General features: G+C 38.9%; 1 protein-coding gene and 1 pseudogene across 1 annotated transcript; both read left to right on the forward strand.

The window, feature by feature from the left end:
• The window catches only part of LOC136279212 (uncharacterized), a 360,360-nt pseudogene that overhangs the window by 185,376 nt on the left and 163,679 nt on the right, over positions 1 to 11,305 (forward strand).
• Positions 39 to 9,407, forward strand: LOC131786926 (RILP-like protein 1). The gene is made up of 6 exons (XM_059103983.2): positions 39 to 583; positions 2,711 to 2,831; positions 4,150 to 4,280; positions 5,804 to 6,540; positions 7,386 to 7,475; positions 8,208 to 9,407. Exons 1-6 carry the CDS (start codon positions 323 to 325, stop codon positions 8,239 to 8,241), a joined length of 1,374 nt encoding a protein of 457 aa, XP_058959966.2. The 5' UTR covers positions 39 to 322; the 3' UTR covers positions 8,242 to 9,407.

An 11,305-nucleotide genomic window follows, 5' to 3' on the forward strand; every position in this document is an offset into this window, starting at 1 on the left:
CAACCGGAAATTACTTTACTGCCAAACTATCACAGGAAGTGAAATTCAAAAGAAAGAAACGGGAGTTGTGCAAACATGTTTCTCACAGATTCCTAATTACTTTGTTTCGAAAGTTGTCTTTTATCCAGAAATTTGGTCAGGACCAAACAATTTCTTCAGGACGGCTGAAAGCCGATATATGGATAAAATGTCTGTATGTTAAAACAATCATATGTTATGGTAGTATCCGCCTTTCTTTATTACGACGTGTGAACTAGAGCTTCGCCTTGAAACTCACTTCTCATCCAGAGGTCATTTAAGAGTTCATCATCGTTTTGACATCATGGCTGCCGATATTACTACTGCTGATGTTTATGAAGATGCTTCTCTGATAGGACAAGACATCGAGAAAATTATCGACCGTTTTGGGCACGACGCAGTCATGGACTTGATGCCCAAGGTCATTCGAGTGCTCGAGAAACTGGAGGTCGTTGTTGGGGAAAAGGAGAAGGATAAACTGGAAATTGCTGAGCTGAAACTTGAAAATGAACGACTCTACTTGGATATAAAGCGAGAAGCGAGCCAGCGGAGAAAATTAGATGAGGTAAGTTTTGATACTCGCCTGCGTGAAGGCGCGAAATGAGCAATCAATGCTCTTGCAATGTCCTGCGACTCGTCGCTCGAAGATAATTTGTTTATTTAAGGAGCTTGCATTACTTCATTTAGATTTGTCTTCAGTCAGGAAGTAACGTAAGCTAAAGATGGTAAAATGGAGAAAGATTTATGATTGTAGGATTCGCTAATGTACAAATGGGACACCGACTTAAGTTTACCGAAGCAACAAGTTGTTGTTTTGAGAAAGATGACCTCAATGAACGTACACGTGTGTTTAACTAGAACTGCACTGTTCGCAATCGGAGAAAGACGCAGGAAAAGCTAACTATACCGTAAATTACAGCGAGCGACAATTTGATGGCATAGGATCGAAACCTAATTCTTGCATCCCGAGTATTTCACAGATAGTTTCTGATAATTTTTTTGGAGGTAAGAGAACACTTTACTGCGTAACTCATCAAATTTCATATCACATGCCGATATTTTGTTGTTTTGTTTTCAAGTGTATCTCGGGAGGTCTACATATGGAGTCAATTAAAAGCTTGCGACGATCATAGTGAAAACAATGGCCATAACCAATATTCAATATCAATTAATTACGCGATATTCTTGTCCCTCCTCAATAATATCATACTTGAGGAATCAAAGACTATTGAAAAATGTCCCTAATATTCTTACTTCACCAAGAGCTATGACTTTTGATAATGAAAGGGTTCTACTTTGAATTCTCACGAAGAGAGCATTTCCTGCCGAGTTCATTGAAATGATACTTAGCATAAAGCAGTCAGATGTTTATTAGGTTCAGACTGCGTGAAGGCCAAATCATTTATACTCACAAAAGACTTTGTTGAGGGGGAAAATGAGATGTGGTTTACATCCAATAGTTTCTGCACTAGCTCTAGCTCTAGCTCAATCCTATGTTCAGGTTGGACTTCAACCTCTTTTAAGTTCGATGCTGGATAACAACACATGACAGGGAAATATTTACATTTACCTTGGTCATGTTTGACATGAAAGATACTGTGATCTGATCTCTGCAAAGAAGCCTCACATTTTAAAAAGACAATTAAACATAACCTTAAGATGACATCGACAATACCTGGTTATTGACTGATTAGTCTTATCACTATCACCTGTGAATTACGTGGTTTCGGTGCCAAAAGAATGGTTCCCTAGGAACAATTAGTTGATGGCAAACTTGTCTTAATTATATTTTTGACATTAAAGGTTATCACAGCAACTGCAAGGCCTGCTTAAAAGTTGCCTTTAATTTGGCTTTAAATGCTACCTAGCCATCCAGATACAATGTTCCATATCTCATCAATTCACCAACCTACATTTTTTTTTTTTTTTGGAATAATGAGGAAAGAAAAATTTTTTAGATATACTGTCTGACTGGCAAAATAATAATTGTGAAGTGAGTTACATTCTCAGTGAAGGTGACCAAGACTTCAATAGAAATTGACTATGCTCAATTTCTGGTCTTTGCATTTTGGGAATGTTTGCATTTAGTGGTTACTTTCTTTTCCTTTGTCTTCTTCTTTTTGCCAAATCTACCTACTCATGTTATGAAAGTGACACTGATGGGAAACAAAACTATTCACAGGGAAGCCTTTATGATTAAAACGTGAAGTTATTGATCTTAGTAATTGTTATATGAAACTTTTTAGGGTAGAAGTATGTGAGATGTGTGACAATTTTTGGAAATCTAGTCCCAGCCCGGCAACCAAAACTGATGTGGTTGTACAGAGATGAAAAATTTAAACTCTATTAGATGCTGAAACCAATAATTTTATTTTCACAATCTTTTATAAGAGACTGAAATTCAAAAGAATCACAGATAGACGTTTTCATTAAATTTGGTGAACATTTTGGGAGACAACAACAACAACAACAATCTTTATTTCCACCCAGTATTTTAAAAACATTCTAAAGTTGAATAAATAAGGGTGCAGGATATCCTAAAAAAAACATAAGGGCTTGTCACAGTAGGATATTCTAAAGAATGAAATTACATTACAATTTGATATTTTGTTGCAGTAAATTTAATTTTGTTCTAATGAATACTAGAGTGATGATGAACAGTGATTTTGTTCATCTTAATTTTATCTCTCAGGAGCTTTATCAGATCTCTGCAACAGGAGAAACAGACAACCTAAAAGCCATGTTAATTAAACTTCAAGAAGAAAACAAGAAATTGCGAATGGAGGTTGAAGTAACAGTTAATACCCAACCAGGTAAGTGTTTTTAACATAAAGGTAGAGTTTACTGAGGAAAGTATTCTTGTTCCTCTCTACACTGTACCCCCCTCCCTCTTTGCACATTTCGGTGGGAGGTGTAGTGGTCTCTCGATTCTTGATTGAGAGAGGTCTGGATTGTTCCAGCCTTGGTTGGCAAGCTTGTTGTATTTTTTTTGTGCACAGGAGCATTCATCCTCACAGTGTTTCACCTAACTGTGGAAGATTTAAAAGTAATGGCAGGGAAAATTGGCAGGTTTTGGGGGGGGGGGGTGTAAGGGAGGTGAGGAGTACCTGTGATGGCAGGCAACTTATTGAGAAGGAATGAAAATGTTCTTTGTGCAACTTGTCACTTAAGGATAAAGAGATTAGGATAAACTCTCTTGATGATGAATATGATGAGCTTTTCAGGGTATGTAGGAACTCTTCTGAATTGTGAAGATAAAGTTGACTAGATGTGGAGTCCTCTTGGGGCTCTTGAACCTTTTTTCTCAATGGTTTCTAGGCTTCAAGTTCGCAATGATGAGTCATACCTTTGATATGCTGACTGACAGTGATTAGCCAAGTTCATAGTTGTTTATTTGATATATTTGTTTCAATGGTTAGCCTTGAATTATATGAAGTGAGCCTTACTCAGAATTTCCAGAGACAAACTTAAGGGGGGAAATGGAAGAAACTTTTCTTAGTCTGAAGAGAGTGATTTGTCAGGTCAGAGTACCTGCATTTCCTTTTAATTCAAATGTTTTCATCGTCAGAACTATCAAGAAATGGTGCAGGGATCAAAGGTGGTATTTGTATAGGTAATCACATGAGGCCAAGTACTATTAAGGATTAATTGCAATTTGGAAAATTTTGAAAACTCAAGTGCAATTAATCCTTAATAGTACGAGGTCTCATGGGATTACTTGTTTATCAATAAAGGGCAAAATTTATACGAAGGAAAATCACGCGCGCAGTCTATTTTTATGTGGGAAGCAACGGATTAGCAATGCAACGGATTAGCCAATCATTAACAGGTAATCATGCCCTCTCTTGATTACCAAAAATGCCCTCGATTAAGAAAAAATGCCCTCTCTCTCAACCAATCAGCGCTCAGTAATTTTGCCCTTTATTGATAAGATATTGTTATCACGTTACATTGGTGATAATAGTACTCAACCAATAAAAGCGTTCGCATCCCTATAATCACAGCAATAATAACTTCAAGTTAATCTTAAATAGGATTTAGCAGCAATGGTTTTCTAGCTAGATTCCCTGGAAGTTAAATGACTTCTTTCTGTCATAAATATTTTGAATAATGAATTATTTATGTTTACAGCAACGGCGTACATAAGCGCACCTGGCGACGCAGAACTGATGCAAAAGATGAAAGAGACGATTGATAACCAGAGAGACTCCATACGAAGTAAAAACAAGGAGATTGACAGCTTAAGAACTGACCTTGATGCGGTACGTAACATCTAATGCACCTTGCGTGACCCGCGTGACTTGTAAGCTCTCGTAGTTGGCAGGCTCACGCGAGTCACGTAAATGAAATGAGGAGATGACTAAGAAGTCACGCATTAGAGTTCCAGATTAGGTGGGGACAGGAAAAGTGTCTGTAACTCTCCCTCTTTGTCAAGAAAACGGATAATTTGTAGTTAAATCACAGTCGGACGTACATTCCCTCGAAACTCGATCCTTGAATCTCGACTCTTGTTGACTGTATGAATCGAGGCTCGAGTTGAGACTCGACGAGGTCGGGGCCACTTTATAAATTTACGAGGACATTCGAGAAATTTTCTAGTCGAGAAACGAGGAATCTTGGTGCGATTATCACGCCAGCAGAAGCTGCTTGCATCTCTTACTCGGTATAAAGTCTGACAAAGCCCATTTAAGTTGTTAAAATTTCGTGCCCGACGCGGCGGTAAAATTTTTTATGAACTTATCGTCTTTTTCTTTTTCAAATTCAAAACTGTGGTCAAGTGTGACCCTTAATACTAGTGGGACGTTAGCGAAGGACGTGCCTTTCTGGAAAATCCCACAAACGCCCTTGTGGCGTTGGCAGACGTTGAATTTTCGATAAGGTATCGACGACCTGAAATGTCGGTTAATCCTTCTTAGCTTTTCCTCGAATGAGCTGCAAAACTGCAGAACTCTTCAAGGTGTGTTACATCTGCAGGTGAACATTTTTACAGGATGTCGATGGAGGGAGTACGGTGATATATCGTTACTTTCTTCTCCTACATGTATTTCGCAAATCTTCGCATTAATCCAACTGAATACTCTTCCTCCTCAGGGTAAAAAGCAAATTTAATGAAATATGAAGTAAAAGAACGTCAATTATTCAAAATGTCTTTGGCGTGTGAGTGTTGCTTGGAATGACGCGGACTGTCATTCGGGAAGAAAACGGAATAGTTGTTAAAGATGACAAGCCCTTAACGCGAAAATAAACAAAATGATAGATTTTTATCATTTTTTGGGAAGTTTGCTTTAATTTGCGTTGAACAAATCAGTTAAAGAAACTTCTCGAAGAACCGTTTGAAGGAATGATGAACAGAAGAGGAATTTAATAACAAGGAAGGGGCAAGAAAATTGAAGGCCGCATTGTTCAAAGCTGAGTTAAGATAACCCAGGGTTAATGTGAAATTCGATTTCAGGTCCGACAGTTTTAAAAGAAAATTCATTTCAATTCTTTTTGTCTCAAATTTGATTATTGGATGCTTAAAAACAAAAGAGAAATTTTTCTGAAAAAGGCTCTTAAATAGAGAAATAAAGAAACCTGGATTAATATTTTACCCTGGGTCAGCGCAATCGGCCTTCGAACAACTTGGCCCATAGCAACTTGGCCCATAGCAATTTGTTTCGGGGCGTTTCTTGGCCATGTTCATAGCGTCAGTTCCATTCTATACACACTTTCCTTCGGTCGGGGGAGGTTATCCTTTTTATCTAAGCTGAGAGATTATTACTAGCACCGAATTCGTTTCTTATAGGTAGAGGAACAAATCGTACGACTGACTAACATTAACGAGAGTGTCAGAAAAACCCTGGGCGCCAGTAAAGACCGAATACACGATTTGGCGAGGGAGAAAGCAGAGCTTCAAACTGAGTTGCGGGCACTTAGACTCAGGGCCGAACCTCTGGCAGAGAGTGACGAGGACGGAGATGCTGAGAGTGTGGAACAATTTATGAACAGCTACGGTAAACAACCGCTCGAAAATCATGGCGCAGAGGACGATAAAGAAGGGGAAGCTTTAGCTGAGGATACAGTGAAAAATTCCGACGAAAATTCTGGAACCGTAGAAATCAGCACAAAAAACCCTCCTCCCAAACCACCGCGGCTTAAAGTTGAGGAAGAAGGTGGAGAAAACGTAGACGAGTATAATAATAATGAAACGAAAGTTGCTGAGGATGAAACGGAACCGGAAGTGCAAGTTGAAAGGAAAGAAAAGGAAGTGCTCATAAAACAAATTGATGATGACAAGGAAGGGACTGGGGATGATGGATGGGAAATTGTTGGTCGATCGTCGAAGAAAGTGCTCAACGGAGAGAAGTCGAAGGATGGAAGTACGGAAAAGAGAGAGAGTCAGACACGAGCAGAAACCGGTAATAAAGATCCAAACAGACCACGTTACACAAAAGCAGAGATGCTGGAAGTTTTAACAGAAAGGAACAAGTTGAAAGAACAGGTGTTTGCGCTGCAGGATGAGCTGAAAATATACAAACCTGGGTAAGAGACCCTCATGACTGGAAAAAATTTTTGTCGCGTTGTTTAGTAATCTGACTCCTACACTGAAAATATTCCTAGAGTTTACTTCACACACTTCCGCATGATGCAATGTCAATGGGAATCAACGCATTTTACAACGGTGGTGTAAGTGTGTAATTCTCAAGAAAACTTAGAGAGAAAAAAGAAACTTTTTATTGACGCCTTTTAAACAGCAGGATGATGTTTTGTTCGTAGTGGTGCCTTCAATTTTTTTTCAGTTGTGGGGTAAAGCATATCACGCAAAATTTATACCTTCATTTCCGACAATAGCCAGGTTGTCAAATGTCGTTAAAAATTTATGTCGTGAGAAGTCAATTATCATGGACTGGTAACAGTATTACTTTTCGCTGACCATTTTCTAAATTTCTCCATAATTATTTTCATTTATTTTTGTCCATATCATTATTAATGGCGTGCACAAGTCCACGACAAACGAAGATCTAACATTGAGCCATCATAGTTGAAGTGAAATGAGAGTGATCTTCGCAGTGATGAACACTACGTAAGCAATAGTGAAAATCAACCAGCTAAAAAAGAGAAAAAAATTAGGCTTCTTCGGGAGTTAAACTCGTGACTTCTGCGTTATCGGGGCGGCGCTCTAGCAAATGAGCTAAAAAGCCATATGGGTGCCAATCATTTTGTAGGTTCGCATCACTGCTTAATGTGCTGTTTATCACTGTCGAGATCTTTTTTTTATCTTCATGTATTAATCCGCAGTTCAAATATACGATATTCATGTCTTCACAATCGATTATAGTTAAAGTGGTAATATGTTAACTTAGACGTTTTTTCCCTCCAATTTCAAGGTATACTGAGGATGAAGCATACGGTTACTCGAGTAATAACACGTCACCCAGGAGAGTGTCAAGACGTGAGGAATCTGGGATATCAAGAATGTGAGTTTGTCACTTCTCTTCATTTCTGCTCACTGAGTTGAGCTATCCCCCACCCACCTCTCCTTCGTAAAAGGAGACATAACAATAGTTGACTATTTGATATTTTCCTTTGCGGTCAGTGAGTAGTCTGAAGTGTCAGTCGTCATCTCGCCCCAATCCCCGAAGCTGAGCGCTCTAATGGTGATTAGGGCGAGGATGCGGCTGCCTCTTCAGACTAGTCCTAAGTGGTACTTAGTAATAAAATTATAGACCATGAAAACAAATTCCTTTCGCAAGGGAGAAAAGTTTATTTACAAGATTTGCTCAGCATTCCATAGGTTGAACCTAATCTTATGTATATTATCCAACTGGCTTGAATGGTCAGTGTTATGGGAGAGAGTTCTAAAGGTCTGAAACAGGAACATAACACAATAAAACCCGGAGTAGAAGAACGAAAAGGCTTCGAAAATGAAAGGGAGGTTAATTGAAATGCTACAGTAATATGGGATCACTTGTCAGTACCCCTCCCCTAACCCGACAATTGACAACAAGGTAGGGTTTATGTCTGGTTATAGGGGTAGATTGTTACTCAGATACTGAGGGGTAGGTGTTCAGTTACCTAGATACTGACATTGATCCGTAATATGCTACAGTGTTTGTTTTGAATTGCTATTCAGGTGCTTAATACATGCTGTACGCATGAATTACTTCAATCTGCTCTTCAACTTGAACCTATTTTTTTTTCTTTTTCAGTTTCAGCATCTTCACTCGAAAAGGAGAAAATTGACTGATTCCTTTGATTCTGTGTCAACCATATATTGACGGGAATGCGAATTTGTTGTTTAGTATGTTGGGTGACATCTATGAATTGTCTTCTCAGGTTTGTTCAGAAAATCACCAGCAGTCTAAGCAAGAAAAACCAGAATAGTTAATGAAAATGTTAGGTAGTTACCGATTATTGTTCCCCACCCCCCCCCCCAGCAAATCACATAATAGCCTAAGCCCATGTTTAAGTTTCATAAAATTAAGTAATTCGTAAGAGCGCAATTCGATTCAATGTCGTAAAACGGAAACCAAAGTAATCACAGCGAATCACAAAGGCCGATCCAGACCAAGGAAGATATCACTATGAGCCAATCAGAGGAAAAACGCAAGTGACAAAGGCACGACTGATTTCAGTTCTACATACAATTGGTTGCGATGTTAGGGTGATTTAACAGCGCCAAGTTGAGGAAAACCTTTCCAATTCTAGACTGTTTTGACCCTTAAGTGAAAAATATCATTGCTTAATCAAACCTGATGTCTCTATTTTGTAAGAGTCTGCGACATCTCTTATTTAAATGTTAGGACAATATGTTCGTTTTCAGCGGAGCAAATCTGTTTTCTAAGCTCGAATAGTATTTAACAGTAAAAGGTAAAGAAACTAGCGGACATAGATAGGCTGCTATTCACTAAGACGCAAGTTCTCATTTGACAAATTTTCGTGAAGTAATCCGAAACCTATAAAGGAGTTTCGATAGCATTGGATATAATTTTTTGATTACAGGAGCTGATATGTCGGCAAATCGCTTTATTTTCCCCTTAAAAATATTTTATATGATTAAGAATACTCCCTTCATTTCCTAATTGAATTTCCAATATTATAGTATGCTGTTTCAAACCTGAAAGACGGTATCTAAAGTGGTTCAAAATTCGATTAACTTTAATCCTATGAATTTGTAATTACCAGGTTGTAACTGAAGTATAAATTTTTTGTTTTATGGCTATAATGAGAGAATAGTCTCTCTCATGAAGCTTTCTTACTAATTTTGTATGATTAATGAATATATTTTTGTAAAGTGATCGCTATATTTCTACTCGGAACTGAGAAACTTTGAGATTAGCCATATGAACTACAGCGTCTTGGATTTTCGACAGTTTATTTTTTTTAATAAAGAGGTTAGCAAAATCTTACCCAGGTGTGGTTTTCATTCGCAATTTCCTCGCCCAAGACTGAATGAACAAATAAAACTTTATTTATTCTGTAAAATCCAAATCCTACCAACATATTCTCGGCTGGTTGACTCCCTGCAGTCAGTCTGAGCATGTAGTCTGATCGTCCGTTTATGTGGTGTCAGGTTGTGTCGCTCCATTGCCTTGCCGCCCCAGGTTACGTCGCCCCAACCGAAGTTACGTCGCCCCAACATCGGAGTTGTGTCGCCCCAACATCAAAGTCCTGTTGTCGCGGTGACTGACGTTACAGCTACCTGAGCGGAAGTCATCATCCAGAGTCAAGAAAAGAGTTTTGGTCAGTCGAGTGTTGTTAGTCCGGTTCGTGTAAACTGATTCGTCAGTTTCGCGTGATGTTATTGGCTATGAAACTCATGTGGTTTAAGCCGGTCATGAACAGTCAGTTCCGATACCCCGGTGATGTAAGGTCGTTCTGTTCGGTCGTCGCAGTGAAAGTGTCGTGAAAAAGTCGTTTGTATGGTGCTGATAGTAGTTGACACCTGTTGAGGGGAGTCTGTTCTAAGTAAGTAAACCAGCTCTCTAGAGTCAGTCGTTGAGAATAGTTAGTGCCGTAGGTTAGGCATTGCGCAGAGTCCCAGTCAGTGTGCTTCGTAAGTCAAAGTCAACATTCCTTCTAAGGACCACCTTCACCCGGACGATAAGACTACAAGATTAAGTGTTGGCCCCGAGTTCAAACCATTGACTGTATGCGGTGAATCTGTTGATAAATGGAGTCGGATTCGGAAGAGTTTTACGCAAATAGCTGTAAATTACGCTGAACCTTCAAGCAGAGAAGAAACATATTTACTGCAGGGAAAACGCTTGCAAAAAATTGTTTAGAAAGCACGCTGCTCAAATGCCTTGTTGTTGCGGTTGTTTTATCTATTTGAGCAGGTTTATAAATTGATTTAACTCCAGATTTCATAAGATCCCCTGGGTTTGTAAAAGGATTTTGATTTTAGAGCTTACATCTCTAGCACGGTTCTTCATTCAGCCTCACGTCATTTCATTCAACCCAACGTTATCCTCTTACAAGTTGCAGACCTCGCTGTATCAAACTGGAAATCATATTTTTTCATGTCTAGCAATTTGAAAAAACACTCACAGTCTTATTGTTACAAATGAAACTAATAAATGTAATAATCATCGTGTCAAGTTTATCTGTCAAAGTTACAGGATAAAGGTGGATTTCCAGTGTCGCGCATTTTTCTATGTTCGTAAAACATGCGTACAATTCAATACCACGCTTTTTTTCTTCGCGTGCGAAAAACGCAGGCCCGTGCATTAAAGTTGAATACTGTTTAACTTTTCTCTGCACTCTCGCGATTGCAACATTCGTTGGAAAAAAAATACAACTGGAAATGTGACAACGTTTGCCCAACGGATGCGTTTTTGCGCTCAAACATTCAATTCAAGGTACGATTTCTTTTGACGCGCGTTCACGTGCGTAGACTAAAATGCAAAAGTGGAAATCCAGCTTAACACTTGTTTTTGTTCCCGTTTTTCCTCGGTGGTTATCTAAACAAGAGTAAGGTGTGAGTTTAGAAGATCAAGTCTGCGGATTTAAGAAGTTTAACTTCTGCTCGAGGCAGGAAAGGGGTGATATCCAAAGATATCGCCAAGACTGTCAAATATTTGAATGGAGTTATTACCAAGGTGCTCCCGGGGTGGCTTGTGAAAAAAGCTATCACCTGTTTTAAAGAGGTGTTCCTTTCATATACATATCAAGGAATGGAGACAGCTAAGAATGTGGCACTGATCTGACCAGGGTTGTTAAACAACCCGTGACCTACGTAACTCCTTTCAGAAAGCCGTTTAAGTCGAGGAGACCACAGCAGGAGTAATTTACTGTCTCTGATTCA

Source organism: Pocillopora verrucosa, chromosome 2 (genome assembly GCF_036669915.1).
Source record: "Pocillopora verrucosa isolate sample1 chromosome 2, ASM3666991v2, whole genome shotgun sequence".
In the NCBI taxonomy this organism is placed as follows: domain Eukaryota; kingdom Metazoa; phylum Cnidaria; class Anthozoa; order Scleractinia; family Pocilloporidae; genus Pocillopora; species Pocillopora verrucosa.